The following is a 17,920-nucleotide window of genomic DNA, read 5'->3' as shown; positions in this document are numbered from 1 at the left end:
CAAATATTATACATACAAAATATGTCCTTGATATTCTCTAAAATCGAACCATTTACTGCATCTACTTATTTCTTATTTCTATATGCCTTAAGATTAGTGGAACAAAAGAGGAAGAAGGGAGAAGAACTCACCAAAAAAGAAGAAAATCTAACCACAATAAGAACACGAAAACTATGAAAGTAACAACTCGAAAAAGAGATAGAAAAAGGAAAAATACCCACCAGTTTCACATAGATGAAGCTGCAAGAGGGCTGATACAGATTCTTGAGAGCTAAGAAAACAACTTGTCTCTCTCGCCTCTTTGTTGCACTTACTAGCCAATCAGATAGGGCCACAAAGAGTGTATATTTTGTGTTGCCTTCCGTACAACCACTTTCCGCACAAAGTACAACTTTTATATGCAGTGTTCGTACATCAAGTCCCATATATAGGAAGTAAAAAATAAAAAATAATAATTATTAATTATAATTATAAGCATTTAAGTATAGAAACTATGTTAGTTTGTTTCAATCCTAAATATTAGGTAATTTTTTAGTAGGAAACTTTTGCCCCGGATTTTTTCAAGGGGGTTTTTTTCCGGACATTTTCTTTTGAATTTTTTTGCTTATAATTATATGATCATTTAAGTATAGAACTATGTTATTTTTTTGCTTACTTAAGTTCACAAAAGCAATTTATGTACATGAACCCATAAATTTTTTACTTTGTGCAATTCTTTGTAACAAAAAAAACTTGTTTTGTGTTGCTGATTTTCTTTTAAACTTTTCGATTATGAGGGAACTACGTATAATACACATTCACAAAAAAATCTACTGAATTTGGCACACGACATTTTGTTGTATCGAGTAACAACAATGAAATATATATTGTAAAAAGTTGTTTTGGAGTAGAAATTTGATTGGCAACGGGTGAATTTGTATTCCGAAATCATGTTTGGACATGAATTGTTACAATTCTCCTCCCAAATTTTGCCAGAATATTTCAAACTTCAAAAAACTCCAAATAATTGTTTTTTCACTTTGAATCACTCACATCTCCATCAACAATCAACCCATGGCACCATAACTTACTGAACAAGAAGACATCCAAAAAGATATCACATCGTCTCCAGCTTTGCAGCATTGGCCAACGGAGCCTTGTCGCCCAAGGGGGCAGTCTCCGATTATCTTCAACTGACCAACAGAGCCTTGTTGTCCAAGGGGCAGTCTCCGATTATCTCCAACTTGCAAAGGCTTTGACAAACGGAGAGCACACACGTAGTGGAGGTACAGAGAGTATCTCTAACTTGTTAGCATGGGCCCTGCTGTAATGAAACACACAATGAGGCAAGAGAGAGAGAGAAAACCGTCCCAATCCCTTACAGTTAGGACAGTTCCTTGCAATAGTAACCAGGGCGGCATTTGCCATTTGGTAGCACAAGTATAGAAGCAAGTGGAGCCAGCTGAGATAGCTACAAGGCCTCGCTCTGTCAAGGATACATTCGGTTCAATATAATATAGCACCTGCAGTCACATTCAGATGCAAAGATTACAAAAAAAATTCACCTCTAAGGAAATTTTTGCTTCTACAACTAGACGAAATGATCATGATAAGTTTTTCTATTTTATTACAAACACAGCTACTGTATTGAGTCTCGAACTTATCAACATGCAAATCTGTAACAAAGTGAAGTTCAAGCTAAGACTTACCCACAGCTGCCACAATTTGTAAGAGCGCCTGATCATCTTGCCAAGATCAGGGATTTTGAATCGTAGCATGACTTAATTTAAATGCATGAGTCTATAGTGGACCAGATGTATAAGCGGAACCCAAAACTTGGAAACAACATAACTTCTCTTCATTAATGGACTTAAAATTGCCACCTGCAGAAATGAAGCAACAATTAAAATGGGAATCTATTCAAAAGTGGAAAAGAAATAACTAGGATGCATGATTTAACCTACAACAAAGTTGAGATAGCACATCATGCTTCACAGAGGATTTTTAAAACTACTTACTGCTGCAAATGAGGCCAAACCAATTCAAACATCTTGATCATTAGATACAGCAGCTTCTCAACTCCAAATCCTTATCGATGGTGATTGTTGGTGCAGGTGTATCGGCAAAGGGAATTGTAACCATCTTCTTTACATGTGATCTGCAAAGAAAACAAGTTACTCCATTTTGTGAATTATGTGACACTCTTTTACTTTAAATAAGTTTAAAAAAGAATGACGCCTTTCTAGGTTTGGAAACAATTTAATTTTAAACTTCTCATTTTAACCTTAATGACATGTTTTTATTGCCACAAAAATGACGTGTCATGTTTAATACTAGAAGTTTCAGAAATATTCTTTCCTTTATCAAACTCGGTGTGCAGTTAAACTCCGCGACATAAAATGAAGTAGAGTAGGCAATAAATTCATCTATACTCACATATTTCCGCAGGGTAAGAGAGCTCAAAACTTTTCACACATACAGCTTAAGAACTACTTAAAATAATGGGACATTGTTCCGGCCAACAACATGAAGCTCGTCCCCTCCCATGATATCTTCAACATATTCCTTAATCTTCATAGCAGAATCTATAAGTTGAGGGCTCTCTACAAGTTTGATAATTTTCAATGAACAAATATCCCCAAAACTTAGCGGAATCTCCTCAAGCATACAACATCTCCACAGTTCTAATTTCTCAAGCACGGGAAATGATTCCTCTCCAACCTCCCACTTAAAAAGTATCACTTCATCCAACTCCAAAAATTTGAGATTCTCAAAGGTGTCTTCCTCTGTCATGTTCCATTCTCCCCCGTGAATGATTGTGTTCTCAAGGGACAACCCTTCAAGGTTGGACAGTCTAGCTAATGCTGATAATGAATCGGGTGTCAGAGGAAATTTACCTAATGACAATATTTTCAAACTTGAAGGGAAGTGAAAATTACACAGCCAATTTGTCCCTACAGAGGGCTCACTGTCATTTGAACTTTCAAATTCTACACTGAGGCGTTCTAGTTCAGTTAGGAAATCCAATTTTGGGAACCAGTGTCGTTTTGTTGAACAATCCCGTGATTCCTTGAGAACGAATACAAGAATTCGAAGATTGGGAAACCTTTTGAAAATATCCTCTGCATCTTTCGAATAGGAAAGCACCAGGTTCTCTAAATATCTCAAGTTCTCTAACTTTGTGTCCTCTGCTATCAGTATTGGTTCATCTGTATCCATATCAAGGAAAGAACAAGAAGTCATGTGCAGTATTCGCAACTTTACTAGATCCCAAATTCTCGGTAATAATACCAAGGTTGATCCTTTGTTATACACCGAGAGGATTTCTAGATTCCGGAGGTTTGAGAAAGATGAAGGCAGAGATTTAACTTCTGTCCCAATTCGTAAGAACCTCAAATGAACCAACATGCATATTTCATTCAGCAAAGAATCTTTCACCTTAAAAGTGTGATCCAGTTTCAACACTCTAAGAAGCCTCAAATGTCTTAGGTGGCATGTATCAGAAAGACCGCCGTCAAGATTATCTGCATTTATCCTCAAAGAATACAGGTGTTTACCAGAATGCCTTTTCTTATTTGAACCAAACAGGACAAAATTTTCAAGGCCAAAGAATTCGCTTTTACAATCAATGGTCACTATACGTGGCATCAAATCTGAAGAAGAAGATGGAGCACTTGAACTTATCCGGTCAAACAACATTTCCTTTCTTGCTTTTATCAAACAAAAGTCATGCACAAGATCATGAAGTTGGCAAGTCGGGTACTCACCAATCTCATTGAAAATAATTACCAAGCTACTGGAAATTAAGTTATCCAAAAAAACCTTCATCACTTCTTCCTCACTCTTCATCTCTGTCTGCTCCACAAGTCCTTCAGCATGCCATAAATCTATCAACCCAGAAATTATCATTGCAGTGTCCTTCGAATAACTTGCAATGTAAAGCAAGCACAACTTTACTTGATCTGATAAATGGTCATAACTTAGTTCTATAACCTTCATCACTTCCACTTCACTGTTCAAAATAAAGGAATTCAAATTATTTCGAACTTCAAGCCACACTGCCTTTTTCTTTTCCCTCCCTGCAATGACTCCAGCAATCAGATCAGCCACCAAAGGAAGCCCTTTACAATTTTGGGCTATTTCTATTCCAACATCCAATAGTTCATCAGGGAAACTCTCGTTTCCAAATGCCCTTTTCTCTAATAACTCCCAACTTTCTTCTGGTTTTAGCAATCGAAGGTCAAGAAGATCAGTGTTGCGCTTTCCATGCAAAGCCACTTTCTTTTCTCGAGTTGTCAATATAATTCTACTTCCTTTCTCAACTTCTGGAAACGGTCTTGTTAACTCATCCCATTTTGAGGTATCCCACACGTCATCTAAAACAATAAGATACCTCTTTCCATACAGTTGTTTCCGTAGCTTATCAACAACATCAATATTCTCACTCAATTTTGAATCAGAGCGATTAACTTGATTAAGAATTTTATTCAACAAATTTTTCTCGTCATATTCTTGGTCGACTGTGCACCATGCGCGAAGGTCAAAATGACTAGAAATTGATTTATCATTGTATACTTTGTACGCCAAAGTAGTTTTACCTGAACCCGGCATGCCAGTGATCGAAATGACATCTAGATCTGCTGATCCACGGGTGAGCTTCTCAATTATCCAAATTGTCTCCTCCTCAAAACCTACAATAATTTTACCAGCCTGTAATGACTTGCTTTCAACTAGCTTCTTGGGAGAGTTTACAACAAGGAGACCTCCGTTCTTGGGAATCTTCTCATGTAAATCGGAGACCTGTTCTTTGATAAACTTGATCTGCATTATGGTAATGGGAAGTGAGAAAATAAGATGTAAGAGACCATTATCTCGAACAATTATTGAATCAATGACATCTTTTGCCTCATATGCCACATCTAAAACACGTGCCCAGAGATCTTTGTACCATTCCTGCTCAATATTCACAAAAAAAGATCTTATGGATTCTAGGTCTTCTTTCACCAACCTGATTTCTTCCTTTATTAAAGCAATTGAATAAGCATTGGAATTCAGCAAATCATCTAAGTGCATGTGTAGCAGATGCATGAAGAGAGGTCCATCACTCATGGGGAAGCAACATTGAGATGAGTTCGGGACTGTCAGATAAACATGTTTGAGATCTTCCTTGAGGAGTTCAATATTTTCCAGCAAGTCTAGGGTTGCACAATTTGTTTTGTCAGTACTCTCTTTATTCCTTAATTTTTCTTCCAAGTCATGAACAAGAGTTGATACCTCCTTGGTAAGTTCTCCAACACAAGCCAAAAGATCAAATAATTTGTCATGATGAATAAAGTCCCTGTGCATATCAGAAAGAATAATTAATAGGAACTCTATCATGACATGAATGTTTTGAGCCCCTGAAGTAGTGGTGGTAATAACATTTATCATGTGCTCCTGTAGATGAATCAGATATTCTCTAAGAATGTCAGGACAGATTTCCAGGAGTTTCTTAATGAAGTGTCCAACTTCTGCTGAAGTTGAAGCTTTCAAATTTGTAAAACATATGTTCACAACCTCCAGCTCAATTGGAATAATCTTCATGAGTAGATGTGCTAGCTTGAAGAGTCGAGACTCTCCATCAATTTGATCATCCCAAAGGAAGCGTCCTACTCTCTCAGCCATGAGTTGAAACTGAGGTAAGACATATTCAACAATCTCGTGCTCAATGCACCCATTCACTATCAACCCATGGAAATCTTTCATGTTGCCACACACATTGTGAAGAATCTCATACTGAGTCTGTTCAGTAAGATACTTGGATAGATGATGGAGATTCAGGAGGAGGAAGTCCATCTGCTCCTCAGTCATGGTGGCACTTGATGTAGAACGATTCTGAGAGCTGATAAAATAATCAATATTATCCCTGAGGCGAGTAAGGACATGATGTATGTTGTATTTAATCGCCACGTTAAACTCAACATCACAGAGAATTGATTGAAGAATATTTTCAACCTCTTGTCTTTGGACAGACATTAATTCATCAAATTGCTCCAAATCGGAATAAGAAAGCTGGATGTACGTACAAATAAATGCCATCCCAAATTTCAGATTTTCAATTTGATCAACCATTTCAACAGTCTTTTTATCTTCTTCATTCTTTAACCTCTCAATGAAATCCAGAACGTTGACAACATCCTTGTAAAGAGCAGAAAATGACTCCTGCCAAATGACCAAATGTTATATCAAGTTTTCATAGAGTACACACACACATATATATATATATGCTCTACACAGGCAGCTAACACGTGCACATGTATTTAGTGTGAATTCGAAGAGCTATCCTTTAGGAATATCTAACACAAATTCTTGTTATACACTTTATCTATGAAAATTGCTGTAATCTATGTGACCTAATACTTCATCTAAAATTATCGGATACTTAATCTTCTACGGAAAACATTCAAATAACACAAATCAAACAATGGAAAATGGACCAAATATACCCTTGTACTATAAGATAAAGAGCAAATACGCTCTCCACAAAAAAAGTTGAGTGACATACCACTGAGTTGTTTGCTTCCCCTTTCTCTCTTCCTCCTTCATTATCCATGACTCTTTAAGTTTCTCTAGTAACCTTTTTACTGCCCCTTCCAAAAAACTATTAGCTAATTGAAAATTTGTATGGAGGAGAAGATACAGAGAAAAGGGGGGTGGGGTCATAGGACACCAAAATCATTGATGTTAGGAAGAAAATGACAAAAAATATGTTTGAATTAGTCAGTCAGGCAACTTGGTAGAAATATAAATAGCTGAAAGGAGTTGTACAATTAGCTATTTAAGTTGTTTACAACCCATAATTCAGAGTAACAACTGAATTTTTATACTGTCTTAAGGACAAGTAGGTTAAGGTCGACCCAGGGGCGGCTCTAATAAATCAGTGACCTAAAGCCAAATTCGAATAGAGGCCTTAAATTCAAATATATTTTTTTTATGAAGTTTATTATAGCCAATTATTTAATCTTTCTTGAGACATAGTACTCATAATTTATCAAACTTCTATTACTTTTTTGCTCTTTTATGAAAAATTTATATTTTCTACAAATAATACTCAATATTTTTTTTAAAAAAATATGTATAACATATATTTTTTTTAAATGAGGCCCCTCAAATTTTGGGGCCTAAGGCGGTTGCTTTTTTTTCAAAGGGGAAGAGCCGCCACTGGGTCGACCAAACAATGATACTAAACATGAAAGCAATGCCGAATAATAGCGAGCAAAGTAGTTAAACAAACTTCTCTTAGTTATTAGAGACGATCCATCAGAGATGGCTGGTCCTCTCCCTTCAAAAAAAAGAAGCAGAAAATTCGAGTGAGGGAGAATAATGTTTTAGCAGTAATGTTGAGCACTGGCAAAGAGAGTAGTTTGCTAAATGAGAGTAGTTGAAACTTCAAAGGACACCTTACCTCACAATGTGGGTCTTTTCGGTGCGAAAGTTTCAAACTTTTTTATCCGAATGTGAGCTGTAGCTGAAGGGTTATTTTGTGTGGTCTTTTAAAGTCATAATTATTAAATTAGATTATAGGGCAAAAAATCAATAAAAATTTCAAAAAAAGAGAAAAAAATAAATATAAATAGTGGTTGAGAGGTATCACATCATCTTTTCTATATTCAATTATATATGTATAACCTTAAGCTTTTCATAATCAAGAGGACCCACATCTGTCGCCCTCTCTTCCTTCCATTGGTCAAACTAAACTTGAGAAATACCCTTAAGTTGATAAAGTGGCCAATTTTGACTTTTCCTTCGGCGTCACTCCCATGATCATTAAAAAATTATACACCTCATCCCTAAAATCTTGTGGATCTTCCTCAACTTTAGAACCATGAAACTCTGGGGGATTTATTATAGTAAAGTCCCTCACTCTAGTTGCTGCCGTACCCACATTTGGGTTCACGGGGACCACAACCTCCCTATTGGCTTGAATCGTCATAGCTTGAGCCAAAACTTGAAAAGCGGATCAGAACTCCACATTAGTCACTTGTTCGGCCAAGGGTCGGCTGGAACTTCTGGAGCTTCTTGTTCCACTTTGTCACATGCATTCCTTTTAACCTATGTTCTTCGAGGGGCCATATCATGAAAATCATCAGATAAGCATTAGGAGAGAGACATATAGAGTTACACTTTATCGCACAACTTTAGAATGATGAAAGAAGTGGAGTTTCATAAACATCTTATAACCTCCTATTCATAAATGTGGCGCGCTTCACACTTATGAACAAGACTCTACTCGACGTGGCTTGTGAGACATCCTAAGACCTTTCTAAACGTTAGGCTTTGAATACCAAGTTTGTCACGACCCAAAGCATACCATAGGCGTAACATGGTGCATAGAATCTCGAGAGGCTCTACACAAGCCACTTAATCATACAAGATAATAGAAATAAAGATTTCAAAAAAAAAAAATAGTGTTATACTCCTTCCGTCCACTTTTATTTGTCAGGTATACTAAAAATAGTGGTCCAAAATTAGTTGTTAATTTAAACAATCAAGAAACGATTAGTCACCTTTTTCCAATTCTACCTTTAATAATTAACTACTATTTTCAAAAAGTACTGGCCATTTTAAAGTTACAATACTACTTCAACGTGAAAAAATTATTACTATAGTTTTCAAAAAGTACAAGCCATTTTAAAGTTACAAGACTATTTAAAGTAATGCACTTTCACCATTAGCTTAAGTAAGCATTCTATTAAATTAGTTTTAGAAGAATCATTAGATTATATTTTTATAAACATGGACACCAAAACTCAAGTTAAAATTTCAGTAGATATTAAAATTCACGATTCCATTAAAGTTGAAGATCCCATGAAGATAGTTAAAGATCAAATGAAGAAAGTTTAACAATCAAAAGAAGGAGTTGGTGATGACTTCAACTTAAATGTTGTGAATGATGGATTGGACTTGAACAAGTTTCCATATTAAGGAGGAAACTTGTGAACAAGTTTCCATATGAATTTACCATCATATTAAGGAGGAAACTTGTTCACTCCTCAATTGTGAAGGTCTTATTAACAATTTACCATCATTATCCAAAAACTTAGGAACTAATTTCTCCCTAAATGATCGAGTACTTCATATATCAATTCAAAACTACATTTCAGTTGAGCAGGAAGTTGGCTCTCTTTCTCTAACGTAGATTTCTTTATATGCGGAATTTTATACTTATGAAAACCTCTTGTTCGCATAATTTGTACCATGGACAATTGTAGTGTTAGAAAAATACGATTCGACATCACTATGGAAAAATCTTTGTATGCCTTCACAACAACATTGATAAGTTCATCAATAGATTTTGGTACCTCCACATGCTGTAAGGACTGATAAAAAATGATTCATCAAAAATGTTTCAAGAATTACATCCGTTTGAAATATCATTTATATCATGAACATTATCTATAACAATATTGAGATCACACAATTGTTTTCTAGCACCATTATCATTATCAGGTTCAACGGACAAATTTAAAACTATTTGAAATAATGAAATTTGATAACTTTGTCTGATACCATATTTTCAAATACTATGCATTCTTTTATAATGTTAATTTTGGTGGAAAATTTTAAGTTTTCATATACTAAATTTGAAAGCACAAAAATTTCATTCACGAAGAAAGCAACAATATTTTTTTTCATTGAGCAGTGTAGAAAGTTTTAATTCAGTTGAAAAGTTATCTCGTTGAACTTTTGGTATTATTTGAACACATGAATCAGTGATATTTAATGTATACATCTAAAATCCATTAATGACGACCAATTTCCATATTCATTGATAGTAGGGTTATATTAGTCAAATTGTACCTCAATTAAGGGTTGTGCATGACCTTATCCTGACAAATAAAAGTGGACGGAGGGAGTATCATAAAGGAATTTTTGACAAAGCACAACTCTAACATAGTCTCAACAAGCCATCTATACATCAAAAAAAAGTGGTTGAGACGTAACCCATACACAACATACAAATGTCTAAAAATTGAAATAAGGAAAACTATAAAAGTGTCTCGATCCTTGAAACATGAGGGCTCACCAATCTTCGAATGCCAAGAAATCAACTAGCCACGAGCATGAGAGGTAGGAGTGTCGAACCCTACATTAGTGAAACAATGTAGGCACAAGTATGCATTAGTACACGGAATGTACTAAGTATGATAACAATGCATAAGAGTTATGAAATCATGCTAAAAAGGACTTTACATGACATGTAATGACCAAACTAAATCATAATGATAAAAGGGTTAGAAGACATAAGTCATAATCATGGTAAATGCAAGCTTAACATCTTTAAAATACTTGTGAGATACTTTGAAAGTAACCACTGTTCATTATTGTGGGATGTTTACTATTTAGCGGACAAAGACCATGTGAGCTATAACATGAAATTCAATATCTATTTCACACTGAAAAAAATGTCCTTACTTGCCATGGTATGAACCATAAGTCTGAGCTAAAGTGGATCCAATAGCTAGTGTCTATCTGAGACAATCCAATGGTGGTGCATAATTCTGGAACTTAGAGATTGCTACTAAAGATCTACAAACACTAAACGAAAACCTTTATCCTTAAAATCAGCTCGGTGCTAAGTAAAATCTCATGGAATGATCATTACTCATATTCATATTATCATTCATGAAAAGGCTCAATTTAGCAACCAATCCAAGCTAAAGTTTATTTAGAATAGCTCCTAAAACTTGATTCAACTTAGGTGAGAAAACTTTTCAACCTTATGTGTTGAGAATATGTCTCAGGAAATTGCAGAAATAAAACAATTAGCTATTTGTAGGATTTTAAAATTATGTTATTAGAGTCCTATTTGACTTATATTTAGGAGTTAGTTCTTTTTATTTGTTATTTGAATTAAGCTGATAAGTTAGTATCTTATTTTTCTATTTTTAGTTAGGAATTATATCTATAAATGCAAGTCTCTGAATTATTAATAAAATAATTCCTTTGATAATAATGTAGTATTTTTCTATCAAAGTCTTTCTCTGTTATTTTCTTTATTTCTTTATTAAAAAACCATCAATTGGTAACTAGAGCCTTCTTCTTGAGGGACCTGTGAGTAGAAAAATGGATTCTGAAAATAATTTTTTACGAATGGCTCCTCCTATTTTTGATGGTGAGAATTATCAACTATGGGCTGTGAGAATGGAAACTTACTTGGAGGCTCTTGATCTTTGGGAAGCCGTGGAAGAGGATTATGAAGTTAATCCGCTGCCAAATAATCCCACTGTGGCCCAGATCAAGAGTCACAAGGAAAATAAAACCATTAAATCGAAGGCAAAAACAACTTTGTTTGCTGCTGTTTCGACAACTGTTTTCACAAAAATCATGACTCTCACATCACCAAAAGATATTTGGAATTATCTGAAGAAAGAATATGCTGGAGATGAAAGAATACGAGGAATGAAGGTATTAAATTTAATGAAGGAATTCAAATTGCAGAGAATGAAAGAGTCAGAAACAGTCAAGGGATACTCTGACAGATTGCTTGGTATTGTCAACAAGGTAAGATTACTAGGCACATAATTTAAAGATATAAGAATTGTTGAAAAAGTTCTTGTTACAGTGCCCGAAAGATATGAAGCATGTATAACTACCTTGGAAAACACACAAGATCTGTCCAAAATTACCTTGGCAGAATTGTTAAATCCTTTGCAGGCTCAGGAACAAAGGAGACTTATGAGGCAAGATGACATGGTTGTAGGAGCATTAGTAGCCAGCCACAAAACTCAAAGCAAGGGTAAATTTTTGAAAAATCAACACTGTGGAAAAAATGGACATCCTCCATATAAATGTTGGAAAAGACCAGATGCACAGTGCAAGAACTGCAAATAATTTGGTCATGAAGCTGTGATTTGTAAAAGCAAATTTCAAAAAGATGAAACAGTTGCCCAAGTCACTACTGAAGAAGAAGAAGACGACCACTTATTTGTGGCAACTTGTTTTTCAACCAAAATATCTGATTTTTGGATGATTGATAGTGGTTGTACAAACCACATGACATATGAAAGAAATCTTTTTAAAGAGTTCATTCTATGAAAAATAAGAAAGTCAGAATTGAGAATGGTGATTGTATTCTTGCAAAAGGAAAAGGGTCTGTTTCAATTAAAACAAATTCAGGTACAAAAATAATTTCAGAGGTTCTTTATGTGCCTGATATTGATAAAACTTTATTTAGTGTTGGTCAGTTAATAGAAAAAGGATTTAAATTATTATTTGGAGACAAATATTGTCGAATTTTTGATTCTACTAAGCAAGAGATTTTACAAGTTGAAATGAGAGGTAAGAGCTTCTCATTTAATCCAACATAAGATGCACACAAGCCTTGCAAGACAAATGATGAATTAGTAGATTTATTCACAAAGTCAATTTCAGATGAGACTACAATCTACAATTCCTGATCCAAGAAGGAGTGTTGAGAATATGTCTTAGGATATTGCAGAAATAAAACAGTTAGCTATTTTTAGGATTTTAAAATTATGTTATTAGAGTCCTATTTGACTTATATTTAGGAGTTAGTTCTTTTTATTTGTTATTTGAATTAAGTTGATAAGTTAGTATCTTATTTTTCTATTTTTGGCTAGGAATTATATCTATAAATGCAAGTCTCTGAATTATTAATAAAATAATTCCCTTTGATAATACTGTAGTATTTTTCTCTTAAAGTCTTTCTCTGTTATTTTCTTTATTTCTTTATTAAAAAGCCAACATTATGAATCCTTATGTGAGAAAACCTTTCACAATCATGAACTTAGTAGTATGTGATGCTTATCGTGACCAACGACACTAACCTACGGTATGAGTGTCTACGATCGTCGATACAAGTTGAGATAAATCGTTGGGTACATGCTTTCAATAGGAAATTTGCAAGATAGTGTGACTAGGCTAAGCTTTAGATGGAAATAAGTTCCCTCTCGGGCAACTTATCCCATTTCAAATGGGTTCCTCTCGGACACCCATTTGCCGCATGAAGACCAGCCTACGCCTTACCCCACTCACTCTTTCGAGCTGAATATTAGGATATGGGACTAAGGCTCACCCTCTCGGGCTGAACCTCATGTCGACCCACTCCTTAGTCCATCAGTCTAGTGGTTTTGGTTTCGCGACCTCCCTCTTGGGCAAGCCGAAAACACATGGGTGGTTTTGTATTTGCAACTACAAACCCATTAAGTTAAACCACAACCACTAGGTGAAATCACCATTAAAACACATCTACCCTATTAGCAAGCAAGACCCAACAACAATATCAACACATATTTGCTAAATCACACCCCAAGGATGGGTTTTTTAGCTACACATCAAGAAATAACAAATACACCTAAAATGATACTAAAATCAAATGGGTAATTAAACCTTGATTTAAGCAAAGGAAGAAGAATGGAGAAGACCCACTTCCAACTTGGGGAAGAGGAAATCCTTCTCTCTTCAAGTCTCCCACAAAACCCTCTCCAAACTTGAAAGAAAATATCTAAAAATGTACTATTCTATTATGAAAATAATAATAATGGTTTGGAACTTCTAAAATTAATAAAGAGTTTAGTATTTATAGCCGTTAGAAATTAGTGCAGGCGGATAGTTCAGTGAGGTTAGTCGAGTCCGCCGAATGACTCGGCGACTCGCCCTTCTTCTGTCTCATTGCCGTTGAGTGCTTGCCTACAACATCTTCACTTTCTGGACCATTGGGCGGTATAGTACTGCTTCTGGAACTATTTGGCGAAGCGCCGACTGCTCCTTTCATCGCCTTTTTGATCCTCTTCCTTCAGGGCTTTGCATACTGGAACAAAGGGTGGAGTCTGTCCTTTCGGTGAATCGCTAAAGGTTTTTGGCGATGCTCATACTTCAGTTTCTTCGTTCTTTTCAGCCTTTTTGTTCCTTTTTGCGCCTAAGTGTCCATGCTTCCACTAAAACTTCAAATACCTGAAACTTAAAAGTTTTCATCAAATATTGAGACAAAATAAGCATTCGAGGACACTATTTCTATCAAAATAAAGCCCTAAATGAGTCCAATTTGTGGACTCATCAGTAAGTGAGAAAACCTTTCGCAAAAAGAACGTTGATACTTTCCTCTCAAAGCATCCTCAAATCATTTACATCTCTTTCATAAAAGCATAGATATCTTTGTAAAAATCATATTTCATAGTTCATAAGCTTCTTCATGTATTTATAGTCTAAAATCATGGCTAATTGATTCATATAAATTCAACTCAAAATCATGTAAATACTTCAACTCATGCATTAAAAGATAGAAAAAAAATAATTAAATCATAATTGAAAAGAACCTGTGAAGATTGAATAAAACCCTAACTTTGAATTGAGAATCTAACTTTGTAAAATGTGAAAATCTTAGGAACCCTAAGGGTGAAAGACTTCATATGTGAATACTAATATACCTTAGTGATCAAGGCCCAATATCTATGGTGAATTGAAGATCTTGAAGTGAAACCCTAACTTCCTCTTCCTTAGCTTTAAAGAGGATTTTGGGGATGAACTTCGATGGAAATTTATGATTTAGGAGAATGATTTAGAATTGGTTGTTTAGGACTTAAATCACTTTTATATGGCTTAGAATAGGGGTTAATATTGTCATGACCCAATTTCTCAAGTCATGATGGCACCTATTACACCTCACAAGTAGGTAAGCTTAACCCTTATTCCAAATTCATAAGCAACAAACTATCAAGTGGAAGCCAACAACGAGAAGTATAAAGCTCAAAACAAGCAAAGAAAGGGTAAACAATAGAGATACAAACAGAAACCATCCCAAGAACTGGCACTAGTTGGTAGTTGAGCATCTAATACAAAACATGAGCACAAAACTTTACAAATACAAGATAAGTACGGGTTGTCTTTGAATACAATATAATGACTAACCTAGAAAAAATAATAGACGGAAACCGGTAGCTCCAGACACTCGGAGCTCACCCCAATCTCCAAAACTCCAAGCTTCTCTGCACGACTCCAATCAATGGAAATAACTCACACTGCAATCTGCAAGGGCATAAGTGTAGTATGAGTACCAAACAGTACTCAACAAGCAACGGTTGACTGAGCTCAAAAGTTAACACAAGCATAAACAATAAGTAATAATGGGAGATGCTAATGTAAAAAGACAATAAAGAGTAGAGACATGATACACGAGGTAAGAAGCTGAGTCAAGAACGTACCTGGAACACAAGCCAACAACCTATTTGTCAACAACTAAGACACCAAGTCAAATACCCAGGGTCAGGAGATCCTACAACCACAATTCTACAGTCCAAGCCTGACAATATAAAATAATAGAGAATAAAACATAGTCAAACAATTACCTAACTGGACCCCATAAGCCTAGAAGGTATAATAAAAAAACATAACCCAACTGACCCCCATAAATCGGAGGGTGCAATCAACAAACAAGTATACTGGTGATAGGTAATACATATGTATGCAGATGATGCCGTAGAACCATCAGTAGCCATCTATAACTAAGTGTATAGAACTACCTCCCTGCCCTATATGTGAGGTAGGACGCATGGAGATCCATCATTAGGTACTATGATACTCACGGCCAAAAAGGCTCATAGGGGACGCGGGTAGTCCGTATACACTACCTGGACCCGAACCAGGACTTAAGCCTTGAACTTGTGACAAGTATGGATCAACTCCGTTGAGGATCATAAGTAGACATATTCATGCAAGAAAAGACGTCGACGGGCTGACTAGTCAAGTAAAAATTGAGCACATCATAGATGTCTCGAATATCTCAAGTACAAAGGAGAACGTCCCTGACGTCTAGTAATCTCAAAATCTAGTAAATTCGGTGATCTTGGTGGTACGACTCCCGTTAAAGCTACTTTAGAGTAAAAACTGAGTAAAATCGTATTTCATCATAAATGTTATGTATGCCAATGCATGAGACAGGATCGTACCACAAAATCTATGTGAATGAACAAACAACACAATGCATGCCATCACCAACATTCAAACAAGGCACTCAAGTCAAATAAATAATCAATCACCCAAACCACGATATCAAGCAGAGAGTACTAATCTGACAACCTGCTGGTCCTCGCGTACGACTTTGGGCCCAACAATATAATAAATCTCATAAGGGTATAGCAAGTCTATAGCTAAACAACAAGCGAATGGACCAAGGAAGAGTTCAAAATCGATAAAATAGAAAACTGACTCAAGGGGTGACACCCTACCTCAATTATTCTACTCCAAGCTAAGATTGCGCATAGCTAAGACCAACCCATGACTACGATGGCCACCCAGGTCATAGGTCCTAACAAAAGGAGAATGACCTATTACCAGCCTAGTAGGAGAAGAACATAACTATAAGGGCGGTACAACACAATCTAAGGTACCTAAGGTCCCCCCGAGTCTATTGTCACAAAGTATCAATTCCACCAAGGATAAACAAGACCATTGATACCACACCAAAGCTACAAGTCTAAACTAAGAATCCCTACACCCAATCTAAGACCAAGTCCCCTACGAAAACAAAAAAGATGGAATAACAAAAGGGAAGCTAAATACCGGAAAATGTGAAATATATACTAGGAATTATATAAGAAGTTCAACCAAAAAAGTAGATTGAAGCCTACCTCACAACCGATCACAAGCGCTCCGGATCCACCACACATGAGCTATCTACCTCCGAAAGGCCTCTGAACACCACCATACTATCAAATTATTGATCACAATGTCATTACGAATAATAGGCACTAAATTTGCAACAATTAGAAACATACTCAAAATTGAGTATAAAATGAGAGTGTGTGACCCACATCAGGAATCCCAAAGTTGGCTTCGTCAAAAGGTCATAATCCATGTCTTGAACTTGTGTTTCAAAATAGAACACAATTCGATGCTAAAAAATCAGCTTACCCAACAACAATAACAAAAACTCAAACTAAAAGAGAAAAGGTAGCAGTTTACCGGAGAAATTCACCTCGAACAGAAAGTCACCAATACAGTCCAATCACTCTACCACTTATATCGACAATTACCAGTGTGTGGGGCTTCGAATCGCCAAGTCAGAGCTAAAACGAAGGACATATCACAAAAATACCAACTTAAGCCAAGGCTGCCTCGCAAACAACCTTTAAATAGAGAGGCCAGATCAGTGGCCGGTCGTGACCGCGGTAGATTGAACGCGAACGTGAGGTTAGCCATTCCTAAACACGGTATCCCACGCGTGAACATGCATGCCAGGGTGCCATCCGTTCATGACCGTGAGACTAGGCATGCGACCGCGACACCTCAGCTATATCAAAGGGCTTAAGCCTCCAAACTTTAACGGGGTGCCTAGGATTCATCCAGAACCTGTGCGCACTAACGAACTATGCTACCTCATCAAAAATGGTATTCCAGACTAAAAAAAGTATCAAAATTCCCATGCAAGGTTATTTTGATTAAAAGTGAGTCCCATACCCAATTTTCCTTTTAAGCCAAAATCTACGAGGGGCCTTAGAATTAACCCAAAAGCCTCAGGACCTAAACGAAGAGTCATTCTAGACTAAAATCAATATTCCATAAACTACGCTGATGGAATTCTCATCTGAGCTCGTTTACTCAGAATGTTGACTAAAGTCAAACTTAGGCTTCAACTTAATAGTTAAAATGCCTAATCGCACAAACTCGCATTGAAAGTCTCGGGAGCCATGCCGACTATGCTTCTAGACTAAAATGGCCCTTATGTAGCTGATAAAATAATTATAATTGGATTCTAAGGTTATCTTCTTGAATTTTTTGATTAAAACTGATCGTTCATGGTTCAAAGCTCCAAAATACTATAACTTGCATAAAAACTAAACGAACGACAGGTGACCAAACTGTCAGTCCCAACAAGTCATTAATGAGTTTTTGCCACTACAAGAATGGTCTAAACGCTGAACATGAGACATAAAAACCAAAT

At 36.0% G+C, this 17,920-nt stretch overlaps 1 protein-coding gene across 1 annotated transcript; it reads right to left on the bottom strand.

Annotated features, from left to right (window-relative positions):
• Positions 1 to 829: 829 nt before the first annotated feature.
• LOC125856630 (putative late blight resistance protein homolog R1A-3) lies at positions 830 to 6,608 on the bottom strand. The gene is made up of 6 exons (XM_049536219.1): positions 6,524 to 6,608; positions 2,416 to 6,180; positions 1,998 to 2,137; positions 1,824 to 1,862; positions 1,689 to 1,724; positions 830 to 1,502 (listed from the first exon to the last, which is right to left on the bottom strand). The coding sequence occupies exons 1-2, from the start codon at positions 6,569 to 6,571 to the stop codon at positions 2,473 to 2,475; spliced, it is 3,756 nt and encodes a 1,251-aa protein (XP_049392176.1). The 5' UTR covers positions 6,572 to 6,608; the 3' UTR covers positions 830 to 1,502; positions 1,689 to 1,724; positions 1,824 to 1,862; positions 1,998 to 2,137; positions 2,416 to 2,472.
• Positions 6,609 to 17,920: the final 11,312 nt, after the last annotated feature.

Source organism: Solanum stenotomum, chromosome 2 (genome assembly GCF_019186545.1).
Source record: "Solanum stenotomum isolate F172 chromosome 2, ASM1918654v1, whole genome shotgun sequence".
NCBI lineage: Eukaryota > Viridiplantae > Streptophyta > Magnoliopsida > Solanales > Solanaceae > Solanum > Solanum stenotomum.
This window is presented reverse-complemented; position numbering and strand designations above follow the sequence as displayed.

Excerpts from the sequence above, each read along its gene's own strand:
- LOC125856630 (XM_049536219.1), bottom strand. The coding sequence starts at position 6,571 with ATGGATAATGAAGGAGGAAGAGAGAAAGGGGAAGCAAACAACTCAGTG. Across the intron at positions 6,181-6,523 it reads GGGAAGCAAACAACTCAGTG|GAGTCATTTTCTGCTCTTTA; the intron begins GTATGTCACTCA and ends GTCATTTGGCAG.